Source organism: Gymnodraco acuticeps, unplaced genomic scaffold (genome assembly GCF_902827175.1).
Source record: "Gymnodraco acuticeps unplaced genomic scaffold, fGymAcu1.1, whole genome shotgun sequence".
NCBI lineage: Eukaryota > Metazoa > Chordata > Actinopteri > Perciformes > Bathydraconidae > Gymnodraco > Gymnodraco acuticeps.
This window is the reverse complement of record NW_022991601.1, coordinates 381,239-399,241: the sequence shown is the minus strand read 5'-3', so window position 1 is coordinate 399,241 and position 18,003 is coordinate 381,239. Positions and strand designations below refer to the sequence as shown.

The following is an 18,003-nucleotide window of genomic DNA, read 5'->3' as shown; positions in this document are numbered from 1 at the left end:
AGAGAGAAAAAAAGTGCAGAAGGAAACATCCATTGAACTCAGTGTGCTGCTCTGATGCTAGTTCAGATACTTGGCATCTCATCTTGGGTGCAAGGTCATCAATGTTTGGGCTCAGGCTCTGAGCTGAGGAGACCCTCAGGATGGAGTGAAGGTGTGCGTGCAATATACCGGCGGGCCAGATCTAATAGTAATTAGAAATTATCCTGCGGGCCGAAATGAAATCCACCAAGGGCCTGATTTGGCCCCTGGGCCTCGAGTTTGACACATGTGACTTAGGTAATGAATAACAGAAAATACCAGGTTCTTTGCAAAGAAGGTAAGAGAAAATAAATATGTTACGTAAAAGCGATGAGTCAAAAATATTGTTGCAAATTGTTGACCTACACCCTAATAATTAGCCCATTGCGCAATATATGTCAAGAAAAAGCCTAAAATAACACCAATACATTATGAATAGATATCATACTGTGTTAGCCCCTTTAAACCACTGCAGCGCCCTCTACAGGTCAGGCTGAATGCTTATATATAGAGCCTATAATCAGTGAAGTGATCCACAGCTGCTGAGGAAGACAGTCAGGACACTAGTTTGTTAGTATGTTGAAACTGTGTTGCACTATGTGGCTTCTGGTCTCATCTGCATGCTTTCAGGTGAGAATGTAAGCATTCAAAAGTACAAATTGTGCCTAATAATAATAATAATGATTATTCACTCTTTCTTTTCATGCAGTCGTTGGTGGTGTCCCTATAAATGCAACACAGGAGGATACCAGTATGCAACAGGTGGTGTTCAATTGATTATTGTTTTTTTAAAGCATTTGATCAAATATAGAAATGATTAACGAGGAATTCCTTGTTTTTGTAGACAATGTTTCTACGATGTCAGATGTGCAAAAACAAGTTAAACTGTAATTTTATACAAACTGAACATTCTGTTTCTATCTCTATTTGTTTTAAACTATGTTTCACTTAATATTTAATGTACAGGTAGTGTCATTCCCTTAAATGGCACCCAGAATATGACTCATCCTGCAACAGGTGCGTTTATCAGATATTGAATGTCGTGTTTTAAAATGATTAGATTTAACCCTCAGATTTCTCTAGGTGTGTTGGTTTCAATGCTAGAGCCACAGCGATCCAGTTCAGAAACTCTAGAAGGTAAACTTTGAATACATGTGTAAAACAAATCTAGTATTTCATAGATGCAATGTACAGTGACTCGTTTTATCACGTCGTAGGGCTTGAAGATGACGTGTTTGTCCATGAGGGAGACATTTTGATCCCGGTAAGAAGGACAACTTTTATTTTCCACATTTCTTTAGGATGCAATGACATTCCTGGCCAACTGTTTTTATTATTGCAAAACAAAGAATAAAGACTCCTGAGCACCAAGGGGCGAGCCGGCACACTAAGGGAAAGCATTGAAGGGGAAATTAATACAACTAATGCATTAAACTACAAATATTTAAACTAATAGCCTACCAATTCTACCTTTGCCACCACTACTCCCCTCCCCGACTACTTCTTAGAATTATTACAAATAATAATAATAATGCTTTTTTTAAGTCAGGAAGACCTTAAAGGTGGGGTAGGTAATTCACTTCAGAAACACTTGTTATATTCCATGGAATGCTCTTAACATCCCGATAGCAATGAATACATTAAATGCTAATGTCATCAGTGGAAGCCGTGGCGCTGTAAAAAGCACGACCAATCATCTGAGCCGGCCCGGCTAAAGTAACTGGATGGCATACCTGCCTGTCAGCCTTCCATCTGTGCACAAACTCATCTCGTGCCCTCATTGGTCATGTGTGTGTTGGAGGAGGGGCTCTGTGAGGAAGTCTGAAGGAAGAGGCAGATTTTTTCCGGCTGCGTACTTTACCCATGGATGTATAAGACTAAAGACTTTACCTACAACCCCACCTTTTAAGTTGTAAAATTAAGTCTGCAAAATTCTGCAATTGTTGATGGAAATTGGTCTCAAAACTGGTAATTTAAGATGATGAATAACCAGATTTATAAATCCATGGAAGTGTTGAAAGTGTGGCGATAAAACCGAACCGTTGTTGCTGTTTATATTTTCAGGAGGACAGGAATGCCGTGCAGAACCTGTGGTTGGACGCCGTCATGCCGTACACCATCAGTCAGGAACTCAGTGGGTGGATTCTTTATGAACCCGCTCTAATGTTTGACTCATTAGCAACAAGTGATTAGCAACTGTTATGTTTTCACTCCAACAGCTGATCGAGCGTTTGACATCCACGCTGCCTTCAAGATGATCTCAGACGTCACCTGCATTCGCTTCACGCCTCACACCACAGAGCTGAACTACATCGAGTTCCGCAATGGCAAAGGGTGAGAGATGTTACTATTCAACCCAAAACTATTATTATTTCTCTCTTGTCTAGAGGTATTTTTGATTGTGTCTACACTCATAACTATCTAGTAGTAATATAACACTTGTGAACACCTTAAATATATATTTTTTCTTTCACAAAAGAGAGCAAATGAAGCCAAACTCTTTTTGTTTTTTAAGTATTAGAAGTTAAAATACAAGTGTTGCTCTCGTATAAATAGCCTCGACTGAAGGTTATGTATTTGTATTTATTTCAGGGAGTTTCTCCAGTGGATATAGTTCCAATGATAACTGGGAAGATAGATTTTCTTGGGGTGAAAATTGTGCAAATAACTCTCAGAAATAAGGTCCCATGGAGGTCCCCCGGAAAGGGAGGCACTTCGCCTCTCTATACTGCAGCAAGACGTGGATACATTTGGTTTAAAAAGTTTCTTTCTGCATGGCCTTATGTTACCAGAAGTAGGAGAGTAAATACCTTTTCTTGTCTCTGCAGCTGTTCGTCCTACGTTGGATGTGTAGGAGGAGCCCAGACGCTGTACTCCGCCCCCTCGTGCTCTGTGGGTAATGTTTGCCATGAGATCATCCATGCTCTGGGTCTGCACCACGAACACAACCGTAGGGACCGCGACCAGTACATCTCTGTGGAGTGGAGCAACATCATGCCAGGTGAACACCTGGCTGGGAGACATTATCCTGTATTAAGAAAACACAATGAATAGTTTTTCCATTTCGCATATTTTAAACTGCATATGTATTTTTGGGGCAATTCGATGTAGAAGTACGTTGTAAGGTTTTAATGTTTATTTTAGATGATACAAAATCCTTAAAGGCACAGAAATAAAACATAAAATGGTGCTGTAGCTTAGGATGATTAGAACAAACCAACTCCATGTTCTGCAGAAATCAAGGTGTAATGAATAATTCCTGATCTTAAAAAGGGAAACGAAGCAACTTCGAGGTGCAACAAGGAGACACTCAGAACCTGCCGTATGACCTCAACTCCATCATGCACTACGGAGAGTAAGTCTGAACCCATCCTCGTGTATTTCTTCCCCTGCATCACATTTAAAAAGAAAAACGAATAATAATGCCAATACAGGATGAATGAATTATAACTTGGGAAGATCTGTATGTGATAATCCTACACAACTATTTAGTAAATGATCTTTTGTTTCAGGTATTACTTCAGTCAAGATGGCAGTCCGACGGTGTTGTCGAAGAGTAGCGGGGTGCAGATAGGTCAAAGGTCACACCCTCAGTGAGCTGGATGTACTGAGGCTGAACTCACTCTACCACTGTGGTGACGACTAACCAACTGCGCTGCTGTCAAAATATATTACAGACGCATGCATAATCAAAACTGAAGTACAGTTTTTAGTTCATGCAAAGTATTCAAACTTTACTCAGACATGAGGACGCACTGAGCCACGCTGATGTTAACTGACATTAACCATGAGATTAATAAAGTTTTTGAAAATCCTACCCCGCTTGCTCTTTCCTTTTATTGAAAACGTATACCTACAAGCCCTAATGCATATTGTTTATTTTTATAATGGTTAATATACCGCTCTGTGATCAGAAGTAACAATTTGAAAGTGTTTAATTTCTTCATCTTTGAAAGACACTGAAATAAAAATATCAAAACATCTCGGTAATCACAAGTCACAAGAAAGTGCTATTTCACTGGGTGTCCCCCAGGGGTCAGTACTGGGTCCACTCCTATTCATCATATATATCTTCCCCCTGGGCAAAATCCTCCGTCATCATGAGGTTAATTTTCACTGCTACACCGATGACACACAGGTCTACATTTCCTCCAAACCCACCACTGCCCTCCCCCCAACCTCCCTCACCACCTGCCTTGAGGACATCAGGAGCTGGATGAGCAGGAACCTCCTGAAGCTTAACGGTAGCAAAACTGAGGCCCTGCTCATCGGCTCCAAATCCACCCTCACCAATTCACATATCACCCCAGCATCAAACATCATCATCGACGGCTTCCCCATACCATTCGCTGCCCAAGTGAAAAGCCTCGGTGTCATTCTGGACGGCTCCCTCTCATTCGCACCACACATACAAAACAACGCCCGCACCGCCTTCTTTCATCTTCGGAACATCTCCAGACTCCGCTCATCTCTGTCTCAACCCAGCACTGAAATCCTGGTCCACTCATTCGTCACATCCCGGATTGATTACTGCAATGCACTTCTGACTGGCCTTCCCATCAAGCTCCTCAATAGACTGCAAATAATCCAGAACTCTGCTGCCCGGATCATCACCGGCTTCCTGTACGCTACCGTATTGACTACAAAAACATTCTACTCATATACAAAGCTGTCCATAACCTTGCCCCCATCTACATCACTGACCTCCTTCAGGAGTACACCCCCTCCCGCACCCTCCGCTCTTCGTCCGTAGGACTTCTCACCGTCCCAAGCTATCGCCTCAAAACCATGGGTGCTTGAGCTTTCAGCTGCTCGGCTCCCAGACTCTGGAACTCCCTGCCACGACACATCCGACAGTCTGATTCCATAACAACATTCAAAACCCAACTCAAAACCCACCTCTTCAAACTGGCATTTTCTTTATAATCTGTACCCTGTGCCCTTTTGTAGTCAATTTCCTGTTTGTCTTGTCTTACCCCGGCTGATACTTCACTAAATCCACTGTTTTAATTTGTAAGGTAAAATTGTAAATCTGTAACCCTGTAAGGTGTCCTTAGGTGTTATGAAAGGCGCCCCCCAAAATAAATGTATTATATATTATCTTTCTTGTGAAAACCTTTTTTTATATTTTCAGAAAATGTGATCAATTAATCTAATTGAAAGCAAATTGGGGTCACTACTGGAAAGGCCACTTCATGTTTTTTCTTTTACCCAAGTAAGTAATATCCAGAGCTAAAATGCCAACATTTGTTGTACCTTAAACAGTTTTCTAACCCTCATTGGTATCGCCACAATATATTCAAATAACCAATGAAGTGCTAACAGTAGGCTCTGATTGTATCTGACAACCGTGTGTGTTGTAGGAGGAGCTAAAAGCACAGCCTGTGTACTGTACACGTAAGCCATTTGTTCACATGTTCTCGCCTGGGCTTTTGAGAGGGGTCTGCCTGCAGAACTCCACTCTCAGGACAGTTCCGGTGCAGACCTCCACTCTCAGGACAGGAAGTGCACGCTAAGAATTCCAAAATAAAATCACCACTATCAGTACAGTGCCACTTTCCAAACAGGAAATGCACGCAAATACAAAATCAAATCTGATCTTGACGGATCGTGACACTTATTATATACATATGTATATATATATATATATATATATATATATATATATATATATACGGACACCTTGTATTGTAGTTACTATCAGTACAGCCGCAGTGCCAGTGGCGGTTCTAGACCAATTTGACTGGGGGGGCCACTGGGGGGCCAGTTATTTTCTGAGGGGTGCACAATAAATGCAGGACGAAAAAGAGAACTAGACAGTATGAAGTAATTGGGCATAAGAAAACAATGCAATACAGTTATTGGTATTTGTTTCAGTACACTTATTTATTTCAGATAGATCTTATAGTTATTACTGTTAGCTTCAGCTTAAGTTATAGTACCATTTTTGCACTAACACCATATCATATTTATATAAAGATAAAGGCAATGAACAGTTACATCTCTACTTTACATAAGGGTGTCTGCATCCCAGGCTGTTGTTTCCTTCCCAAAATCTCACATTACAGCAACAAAATCTTGCGGTTTTTGGCAAACCGATCAACAAGTTTACAAGAGTACCAGAAAATATACATTTTTAAATCCACAGAAAAGGATTTAATGTAAAAGTCTACAAATCTTAAATGTTGACTTTAAATGAAATAAAATACATGGATATAGATAGAAAATATAGATTTCAGATGTATTATTTCCCATAAGCACAGACACGTAGGCTATTTAACAAACATGAAGACTGAATACAGAATGCACACCTGTTCTGCACGCGCACTAATCAGTTTCGTCTATTCCGTCACATTTCTAATAAACGTGATATCTGGAAAACACACAGATTTACATATTAAAATAAAGGCAATGAACAGTTACATCTCTACTTTACATAAGGGTGTCTGCATCCCAGGCTGTAGTTTCCTTCCCAAAATGTCACATTACAGCAACAAAATCCTGCGGTTTTTGTGATTTTTGGCAAACCGATCAACAAATAAGTCAAGATTCAAAGCCTTTGACCTCCTTGACTCAATACTAAGCAGACCCAGATTGCTCAGTCTCTCATCAGTTATGGTGGATCTGAGAAAAGTTTTGACCAGCTTCAATGTAGAAAAACTATGCTCACAGGAAGCAGAACTGACTGGGATTGCGACTGCTATTTTGCAGAGTCTGAAGAGCTAAAAAAACACTTCTTTATAAGGCTCAATGAACTGAACAAGCTCCACTGTACTATCAGGTCTCTGCATCCCAGTCTTTATTTTCCTATCTAAAATTCTGCTGAACTGATGTAGCTCATGCCCCAAGTCCTCAATATTTGCATCATACAACTGAGCAAATGAAAACAGAGTTGTCTCCTTCAGAAATGCATTACTTTGGGGTTAAGAGCTTGGATGCTATTCATCATGTCACAGTTTGTGTTTGAAAACCGTCTATTAAGCTCATTGAGCATCTGATCAATGACAGGGTAGAAAAAGGCTGTACGAAACCCGTGTTTATCTTGTTCTGTCTCTCTCTGTCCAACAGTAGTCAGTACGAAGCTTTCAGCAAGTTTAGAGCTCAGTCGTTTTTGTCGTTTTGCTGCTGGCTGTATTGCAGTATCACATTGCTCAGAAATGTTCAACACAAGTTATCAAAAAATGACTCCTGCCTGAAGTCATTCAATGTCTGAACTAAAGATCCAACTAAATCCACAGCCTTTGAAAGGTCAAGGGATGAAGACTGTAACATGTCAGAGAGAAATGTTGTTTCTGCAAACACTTTACGGAGTGTTACAAGATGCACAATGAATTCTAGATCCAACTGTGCCAGCAGACCACGTGCCTCAATAGATCTCTCACCATTGCGTTCTTGGGCTATGTCTTGCAGTACTCGCTTGAGGGCCGGTAATCTATCCATAATGTTAATGTTTCCATTATGCTACAATGATGGGGAGTTGTCTTTTCTCTTACTGTGCCACAGAACAACACAAACACTTGTATTTGTATTGTTATTATTTTTAAAGTAAAGTAACTTGTTACTAGTTACTTTTATAATTTAGTAACTAATAAAGTAACTAGTGACTTGTTGAGAGCAGTAACTATAACTATTACTAGTTACTTTTTTTAAAGTAACTTGCCCAACACTGCTAATAAATCATCATTTTTTCCACATTTCATTTTTAGGGAGGCACTGCCCCCCCCTGGCCCCCCTAGAACCGCCCCTGCGCAGCGCCACTTTCCGAACAGGAAATGCACGCAAATACAAAATAACATCGTACTGACACTTATTATCTATATAGATATATATTTATTTATATATATAAATTAGGGCCGGGACTCGATTAAAAAAATTAATCTAATTAATTAGAGGCTTTGTAATTAATTAATCGAAATTAATCGCATTTTTAATCGCATATACATATTTGACCTAAGAACAGTGAGAAGCAATTTTTTTTCACATGGATTTTAGTATACCATTAGGCGCATTCACACCGCAGTACTTTTCCCACAAAAGTTCATGAGAATTTAGTTCATGAGAACTCTTTGAATCTGGGGGTGGATTAGGCAAATGAAGCCGCTGACGTCACTTCTTCTTCTTCTGCTTTGGGTTTACTAGCAGGCCGCAAACCACTTCACGGCGTATACTGCCGCCCAAAGTCCCCGGCCGGAAGTCCCCGGAGTTGGGGACTGGCTTCAGTAGAAGCTGCTGGGAGTCCCAGCAGCCTTCCGAGTAAATCGCCAGAACGCCGACACCTCCTCATCTCCACCGCTTCCATGTTTTATTTTGTGTTGCCATAAGTTAGTCTCTCTGCGTTTCTGCGCTGGGCTAATGCTAATAATGCTAATGCGAGGATAATAAAATGGCGGCTTCACAAAACTTTTTGCGAGTTTTACGGGGCGTGGTTTGCAATCCGCCCAGCCAATCAGAAATATAGCTCTTTTCTCACAAGAGAGCCGTACGAAAGTCCCTGCTCTCTAGCAGCTCTCTGCTCTCTAGCAGGGACTTTCGTGGGGGTAAAAAGGTTCTCATGAACTAATTTTAGTACCGGCTCTTTTGGTGTGAAATAGATAAAAGAGGCTAACGTCCACGCTAGCTTCCACGCTAGCTGCTATATGTTTTGCATTGAGGTGATACTTGAGGCTTGATGTGCTGCGGTGATATGCGAATTCCTTTTTGCATAATTTGCACACAACCGTGCTCTTATCGACGCTTCCACCCGTCCGTTTTTTAAACAACATTTCCCACTGTTGTTCACTGTGGTTTGTTGTTGTCTGAAGTCATGAACGTTAGTTGGTGCTCCAGTATAATCGGTACGCCTGAAACTCATCCAGTGAGAAACGTTCCGCGGTGCAAAAATAAGTGCGATTAAAATGCGTTAATTTTTTTAACGCGTTAATTTTTGTGTAATTAATTAATCTTAATTAACGCGTTAAAGTCCCGGCCCTAATATAAATACGACATCTTGTATTTTAGTTACACCCGCTAGACAACAGTGGAAGGTTCGAGAAACAACCGTGTTTGCCGGGTGCACCGCGGCGGAGGTGGGGAGGTTCCAGCTGGGAACCTTCACCCCTGCGGGACCCGTGGGACCCCTGTACGGTTTGTCTTGGTCACGCTTCATATCGGCCGGCCCGGGAAGGAAGAGACACGCAGAGTGGGGGAAGTCCCCCACCCCAACGCAGCACACCCTCCCGGCCATCAGAGTCGAACCCGCAGTTCGGAGGAACCGACCGCCAGAGCACCGGCACATAGGCCGGGCCGGGGTGGAGGCCCTCCGACAGTGGGTCGCGTTTGCCATTCGATCAGTGAGAGGAGAGGAGAAAATGCAACAAAAATGGTCAAAATCCGTTAATATATGGATGTGGGGGGGGGGGGGGAAACGCGTCAGAATCGTCACTTCCTGTACTGACAGTGGAGGTGTCCTGAGAGTGGAGGTCTGCACCGGAACTGTCCTGAGAGTGGAGGTCTTCAGGCAGGCTCCCATGGGGCTTTTTAAAAAAGAAAAATGCTATTAAAATATGAACCTTGGTGACCATCGGGCTGGCCTGCATGGTCTGCCTACAAAACACATTTTTCTTTTAAATAAAAAAAATATATATGCATGGATTGGATGCATATAGGCCTACTAGATAATAATCTCTCACTCCTAAAACATCTAAATCTACTTCCAGCTTGGATAATTGTTCATAAAATACATCCATTGTTTGTTCTATACGCTTCTTGAAGTCCTAAAAACACAGTTTTCTAGAACGGATTACAAATCGCCTGAAAATGGTACAAACAAGTGGCAACGTGTGACGAAGGTGTTGCGCTGGGCTATATCATGCAATCGAAAGTGAAATTTAAACTCGCTCCATCGCGGAGATATTCCCGCAATATTTACTACCCCCCCCCCCCCCAGTTGACAGGGGTCGCCAGTCACGAGCACTGTTATTCTGGGGGTCGCGGGCTGAAAAGTTTGGGAACCCCTGCAATAAAGCTTCTTATACCATCACTTCATTTACCTGCCAGAAACGATAGACTATGATGTAGTTAGCAATCAAAGGTAAGACTAATCAAGTTGTTTATTTTGTATTTGAGAAATGGAAAGATCCTGCTTTACATATTCTAGCGAAAATGTTAAATGTCAATATTAGTGTAGACAAGCCCGTTATATAACATATTTCTTTATCTGTGTTTATAAGACGCTAACTTTACTAGTATGTGTGTATGTATTCATCTTAAGTGAAATGCAGATATTTTTATATCCTTTCAGACCTTTTTTAGGATAATAAAAGTTGTTCTCATGTATTTGTAAGTGACACCCTCTCTGTGCTGGTGGGTATCAAAGTGTCGGGTTTATTTGGGCATCTCAGATTTACCACAGCTCACAAGGTGCTTGGACCAGCCTGTGGACGAACTGTTAGTCTGCATCTTCTTAAAGCGGTACGTGGCTCCACATTATTGCTTTTGGCCTTTTTAGTATTCTTTTAATCTCTTTGCATCTCTGTACTTGGAGTCTATATTTGTTAGCATTTTGGCAAACTGGTGCTATGAATAGTTTGTCAGATTAGCTGCTACTGTCTGTTGGTGCACGGACAACTACTGGATTATTTAAAACAAGTTGTAGCGTCTCGGTTCCCACTTTTATAAATAGATTATTTCATGTTTATTCATGAAGGACCCCATGAGATAAGGATTTAAACTGAATAATTTTTGTGTTTATGTCAAAGACAGTTTTTGAGAGATTTGATCTGATATTTGAGTTCATTTCACACATTCCTCCAAATAAAGTCAGAATTCTCTGATAATATGCTCCACGTTCCTCCTCTGTATACCTCCTGTTTATCTATCTGCTTTTAATCTAGAGTTTACGATGCTGTATGGAGGCATCGCTGGTGTTCAGACTCCATGAGCGAGGTCCAGAGGTGGTGAGGGAGGTGCTCTTGGAGCGAGGATGGGAGGAATATGATGAGGAGGAACGGGAGGAAGAGGACTGGAACTTGTACTGGAGAGGATCTGCGTTTCGCAACTCAGAATATCTCAACCTAATGCCATGGCAGCGCCTCAACCACCATCCCAAGACTGTCGGGATCACACGCAAGGTGAGGACGCTCTGAAATGTGGTGTTAAATGTGTGTTTTAAAAGAATGCAGAGATGTTAGTGCTATTATATATGATACATTGATACATGAATCATCAGTGTTACTGTTTGTGCTTTTTGTCACACGGTGTGTCACAACTTTCAGTATGGTTATGGAGTTTGTACCAGATCTCAACCAATGCAATCTGTACTTTCTGAAGAAATAAAAAAGCCTTTGTAGACCATTCACATGCACAACAACCTATACAACACACTAGAAAAAGCTTAACAAGGCCTCTTACAGTTAAAATAACCCCTCTCCTTTAGGACTGTTTGGCACGCAACCTGAGGAGAATGAGAACCACGTTCGGTTCGTCTCTCTACGACTTCAGTCCCACCGCCTTCATCCTGCCCAACGACTACACTCGCTTCCTGTCCGAGTACAACAAAGTGACCAGAGGACCGTCGGCCTGTTGGATCTGTAAGCCTGTGGATCTCTCCAGAGGCCGAGGCATCTTCATCTTCGAGGATATGAGGGAGTTAGTCTACGACTGCCCTGTGATCGTACAGCGCTACATCAGCAACCCTCTGCTCATCTCCGGCTACAAGTTCGACCTGAGGATCTACGTCTGTGTGAAGAGCTTCCATCCACTCACGGTTTACATTCACCAGGAAGGTCTGGTGCGCTTTGCCACCGAGAAGTACAACCTGTCATCTCTGCACAACCTGTACGCTCATCTCACCAACACCAGCATCAATAAGTTCAGCCCCTTCTACAAGTCGGAGAAGGAGAGTGTGGGCCGAGGCTGCAAGTGGACCATGAGCAAGTTCAGGCACTTCCTCCAGAGCCAAGACATCAACGAGCTCCTTTTGTGGCAGAGGATCAATAACATCGTGACTCTGACGCTCCTCACCATCGCTCCCACCGCCCCTTCCTGTCCGAACTGCGTGGAGCTGTTGGGGTTCGACATCCTGATCGATGCAGAGTTCAAACCGTGGCTTCTGGAGGTGAACTACAGCCCCGCGCTGACTCTGGACTGCCAAGCTGATATCACGGTGAAGAGAGGGCTCATTGGCGATCTGATTGATTTGATGAATTATAAATTGACTGACAGCTTGAGAGAGAGGGCGTTTCAGAGACAAGGGTACAACAAACCTTGTATCCATGCCCAACACGCCTCACCGGTTTCAATACCTTCAATAACCAAATATCAGAAGCGAAGAAACCAATCTTTACAGACTCTCCCTAAGATAAAAACTCATCACCACCCTGAACAAATCAACCAAAGACAACATGCTTTTGCAGCGGTTTACCAAAGACACCTTCCCCCTGTTCACCTAAACAAGAAGTATGCATCCAAAGTAGTGGCAGCCAACAAATCCGACACCGATGACAGGACCACAAACCTGATCCTCGGCCCACAGTCGAGACCAGACGTGTCAGTGGTGAACAGACAGACGTGGCCAGATCGTGCCCCGTGGCTGACAGACAACAGGAGTCTTCGTGTGTCTGAGGTTACAAACTACGACGACACTGAAACAGAAGCCGAGGCGGACGTTTCCTCTTCGTTACCCGAGATCCCACACAGGGGGCTTGGATTCAGACGGGAAAAGCTCCCAGACATTTACAGGTAAATACAATACTAGTGTGTCGTCTGTGAGTTTGTAAAAATAGAAAAAAAGCATTGTTTTTGTATGGATTAATGAATGAGTACAAATGCTTCCCCCTGACCTTCAGATAAACAAAGAGATGCATACCAGCTAAGAAGAGAATACAATTACCACAAAGACACAAAGAAATCACAAAAACAAAATGTAAACGGCTGCAAGGAGACACAGAGACTGACATTGACTTTGAAAAGGGGTAAATTAACACCTAAAACGTTCAGACACCTTTTTGAAGACCAAAACAACTACAACAGTGACATTCAAAACCAAGACAAAGAGATACTAAACAGTTTCAATAAGACACAGAGACTCACAATGATATACCACACACACAAAATGACTACAGACCAAAAAGTAACAACTAAACCTATTACAACGACTCAAACTAAATGACTTTGAATCCACCGAAACAGCTGCAAAGAGACTTAAAACCACTGTTTTGTCAGAACCAGAGAATGGCAATTCAAAATCTGGCTCCAGTCCAGCAGATGGTGACAGGGGGCCTAAGATCTGTGGCTCAAAGAAGAATTGAGTCTCCATGGCCCCGTCTCTGGTCGGTTAAATGAAATCCTTGCTTCCCTCACTTGCGTCTAGTCCTTCCCTCCAGGGAAGCATGGAAATCACGAGAAGCAGGGAAATTCGTTTTAAGAGCAATGGGACGTCCTTTCTTCCGGAGCGTCACGTGAAGCGACGTCCGTTTGTGATGACGCCGCACAGCTGATGTCTGACAGCAGCCAGATCTGTCCCCGTTATTTTCACACACACCCCCCCCCCCCCACCTCTGTTAGTACACATTTACTGGCATATAATTGTATCATCTGTTGTAGACCCAATAAATAAAATAGAATAAGAACTCATTCTCAAAAAAGATAAACGCCATTCTTAAAATATATAAACGAAAAAAGCGATCATGAAAATGTTTCCAATAAATGAATAAAATGATTTTTGACCACTTTGTTGTTCAGATATATCACATATTTGTAACTAAATGATACATTAATTGAAACAAAACACGGTATAAACTGAGGAGTGACTCCCGTGAGGTTCATGTATTTTCTTCACTCTGCTCTCATGTCAAGAAGCATCAGATCAGTGAATGCACTGCATCGTCCAATCAGTGAGCGATACACAGTAAGGGGGCGGGGCGAGTGTCTGAGGATTTCATCGGAGGATGGTCTGGTGCAGCGCCGGTCTGGTGGTTCCTCGGTTATCGCTCCTCTGGCAGAAATAAGCGCCATGGGACGGTACTCAAGATGGCGCAGACAAATCAACTTCCGGTGAGACCGAGGAGCGAGGAAATGAAAATAACCGACCTGAGAAGCAGCCAAAGTGAGTAACAGAGAGGAAACGAGACTCAAGGATTCACCCAAAGACACTGCTGGTAATATATTTGTAAATGTATCTGTTTGAAGACATGTTTGATTAAATTAATTATTATTTCTAGTTAGTCTTAAGTATTAAGCTAACATATAAGAAGCTGGAATTAAATTTACTTTGTTGAGATGAATTTACTTTGGATGAAATGTTAAATTAATTGTCACTTGATTACATTTAAAACCATAGAGGAGAAGTTAAAGTGCTAAACATTGAAATGTTTATTTGCCTAAAGTTAATGAAAGTGTGTTTTTGTGATGCAACAGGAAGCTAAATGAAGGCTGAATAAATCTACAATAACTCAAATAAAGAGGAAAGATTCAAATTTGATTTGTCCCGTGTTTCCTTTTGGAGTGAACCAAGCCATTTCCGAGTTTAGGCCGGAGTCAATCGAGCAAACCAAATCACAACTTGACAACCACTATGGAAAGGGAAAAAACACAACATGACGAATAAACAACAAAAAAGTGACACAAAACAACAACAACAAAAGAGGGTAGCTAAAATAAATCTGTGTGTCCTGCTCCTATGTAGTGTATATATTAGGGCTGTCAGTCGATTAAAATAGTTAATCGCGATTAATCGCAAATTAATCGCACATTTTTTATCTGTTCTAAATGTACCTTAGAGGAATATTTTTCAAGTTTGTAATACTCTTATCAACATATGAGTGGACAAATATGCTTTATGCAAATGTTTATTATCATTTGAACAATGACAAATATTCTCATGAATATTAAACACAACAACATTACAAATATTCGCCTCAATTCAACCTGGAACCTCTCTCATACAATACAAAGTGTGTGTGTGTGTGTGTGTGTGTGTGTGTGTGTGTGTGTGTGTGTGTGTGTGTGTGTGTGTGTGTGTGTGTGTGTGTGTGTGATGGATCGTTGGAGCTATGTGCAACTCAGGCATATGCTCGAACGGGAGCTGCCTGGACGCTGCAATCATGTTGCGCACTATCCGTGCTGAGTGTGCTGACTTTTCGTACAATGTCCCACTGTCTGGCTTCCTGCATAAAGTCAAGTGCTCGGCGCAGTTGTGGCGAAATGTCGCTCCTCTGTTTTCATTTAAACAGCTCCTTATATCCGTTTGCGCAGCTAGCTAGCACCAGATGCTAACAACAACAATGCACGTAAGGTATCTCTCTCGCTCGCTCGGGCCACACATACACACACCCTCCCGGTCCTCCCAACAGCCAGTCGGTGCCTGCCGGTGAGCGTGGAAGTGTGGTCTGCTGCAAGCGGGCGGCAGGAGCGGGGCTGTCAGCATCAGCTTGTAGATGGTATTTTAAACTCGATGCGCTCTGAAACTACGGGGCGGCCGAGGACAAAAAATACACATGCGTTAATCGCGTTAAAATAATTAGTGGCGTTAATTTTTTTTTGCGTTAACGCGTTAACTTGACAGCCCTAGTAGTACAAGCTCAGTTTATTACTAATTATTCCCTCCAGTAAATATTTGTTTCTGAATTCACAAGACATTTTGATCAAGTATGCAGGAATGTATGTCATTATTATCATCGTGTAATTCTTGTTTTCATTCCCTTACCCACATTAGTGACCCAATTCCAACCATTCATTCAGACAACAAACACGTGTTGTGATTGTTTCACAGTGGGATTCGGAGAGTAAGAAAAGAGAGGCCGGCAGCACTGAACCGACAACACGTTACTCCGCTCAGAGTCGGAGACTTTATCCGGACGTTCCCGTTCAACGCAGCCACTCTGAAGGCCTCGCAGCACACACCGGATGTTAAACAAGTGATGTATGAGCTGCACAAGCTCACTGCTCAGCTGGCTTCAAGAAAGAAGTTGAAGAGACGAGAGGAGGAGGAGGAGAGAGATGGTGAAGAAGACTTTGATTCTCTGTTGTGGGGGCCGAAGGATCCTCCATTGCTCAGTCATTGTGTTAAACCCTTTTAGAGGTGCATTTCTTTCTTTCAGACTCTGATGCAAAGCTTGATTCCTTACTTTCTAATAAAAGGGAAATGTAAACATCACTTTTCCCGGGAAGAATGGTTTGAGAATTCTGCTAACAGCTGTTCAAAGTAATGAATTGTACATCACTTGTACGCACACACACACACACACACACACACACACACACACACACACACACACACACACACACACACACACACACACACACACACACACACACACACACACACGAACGATATTAATTAAATATGATTATTTGTATGAAATATGTTCCTCTGTACCCTTAAAAAAAAAGCTTGAATACTTGATTGATATGAATTTGAATACAGTTTTTTCCACACATGGTGGTTACCAGTGGCGTTTTTATATGTACAAAAGTGGTGGGGCACAAAAAACTTAGATGTCTATAGCTTCTGCAGTGAGGTTCATGGCTGGTGAGGCTCTGACTCTTCAGGTTTACAAATATTATATTTTGACCTAAATCAAAATATAATATTATTTTCAAAAGCTTTTTTTAGTCTGATGCTTCAATTAATTTTAAACAGACAGTTCAACAGAAGGATACCCAAAAAATGTAATTGTATCATTTAAATATTGAATTGTTCTCTCTTAGTAAGATCCCATTTTCAATAAAATTGCAGTCTTTCCTTGACTTGAAGATGAAGTCCATTTGCCTATCCTTCTGGACAAAAATCTCTTACTTTTTTGTAAAAGTCCTCCTTATGTTCTTGTAGTTTCAAAAGTCTATCATAAATCTGATCTAATCAATAGATTTATGATTCGAAAATTATAAAAGTAGGGTAGACATGTGGATATTATCCGGCTGAACAAAACGTGCATTTATCTAACAGGTTTGTTTCCCACAGACCTTATTTGGAGCTATTTTCTAAAATCCTATGGAGAAATTTCATTGCTTTTTTGTCGAGGGAAGCCATGCACAGCTTACTTCCGGGTTTTAGGACGCGTCTCTCTCCTCCTCTTCACACACCACACTTTTCGCGGCACACGTACTTACAGCCAATCAGCTCTGAATGATGTGAGATGACGTATGGTGGGGATGGCAGCTCTATGCCCCTATGGTCATTATTTTTTTTGCCACACACATTAAATAGGAAAATATTCTGAGCATGCGCAGTGTAGTGTTTACAGTCACCATTGACTTAAACAGGGAGAGGGAGGGGCAGGATCGGGTTTTGTCCCACATGGCTCAAAACAGCTCAATAGGCACACACTGTAGACACTAATTAGAAGAACACAGACTAAAACAGCAATGTACAGACGAATCAGATGATTAAACATGATCTTAAAATATATTTTATATATTTTTTAATTTATTTTTTGCATTTTGTTGTAATCATTATTTTTAATATTTTCTGCTAACACTAGGTGGGGCTGTGCCCCACCTGCCCCTAATGACCAGTCGCCACTGGTGGTTAACCTTTGGCAGTGCCAGGTTTGGCGCAGGCAGCATATCGACTGCATGAACCTGTAATGAGATCAGTCAGGGCTTTGACACCATCTTTTGTCCGTCTTCATTGCCGGGATGCTTAAAGGACACTTAACAGTGTATTAAATACTTCTATTTTAAGTGTTTGAAGCCACTGAGAATCTGGATGAATAATTCTGTTGAAAAACATTTAAATATTAAGTGAAGTGATGGAATAGATTTTTTCCAACATGTACAAAAATATATCAAATGTACGCAGGAGGAAGTAATTATTTCGATCATGTCTTATACCACATTTTTACATTTGATCAATGCATACAAATTCAGCCCTTGTGTTTGCCATTCACGCCTTGATCAACTTAAAGGAAAATAAAGCTTTCCAAACAAAACAGCACTTCAAAAATAATACAATAAAATAGATTTTCCCCTCCATTCAATGTTGTTTTTTAAATTGTGTTTCCATAT

At 41.6% G+C, this 18,003-nt stretch overlaps 2 protein-coding genes across 2 annotated transcripts; both read left to right on the top strand.

Annotated features, from left to right (window-relative positions):
* Window positions 1-846: 846 nt before the first annotated feature.
* Window positions 847-3,835, top strand: LOC117533964 (zinc metalloproteinase nas-14-like). Its single transcript, XM_034197990.1, is given in 10 exon segments — window positions 847-898; window positions 985-1,035; window positions 1,102-1,155; window positions 1,236-1,282; window positions 2,083-2,152; window positions 2,238-2,352; window positions 2,847-3,019; window positions 3,292-3,373; window positions 3,531-3,606; window positions 3,608-3,835. Coding segments are annotated over 10 exon segments (747 nt in total). The 5' UTR covers window positions 847-876; the 3' UTR covers window positions 3,665-3,835.
* Window positions 3,836-4,234: 399 nt separating this feature from the next.
* Window positions 4,235-16,103, top strand: LOC117533943 (tubulin polyglutamylase TTLL7-like). Its single transcript, XM_034197977.1, has 4 exons — window positions 4,235-4,651; window positions 10,890-11,126; window positions 11,432-12,735; window positions 15,767-16,103. The coding sequence occupies exons 1-4, from the start codon at window positions 4,235-4,237 to the stop codon at window positions 16,071-16,073; spliced, it is 2,265 nt and encodes a 754-aa protein (XP_034053868.1). The 3' UTR covers window positions 16,074-16,103.
* Window positions 16,104-18,003: the final 1,900 nt, after the last annotated feature.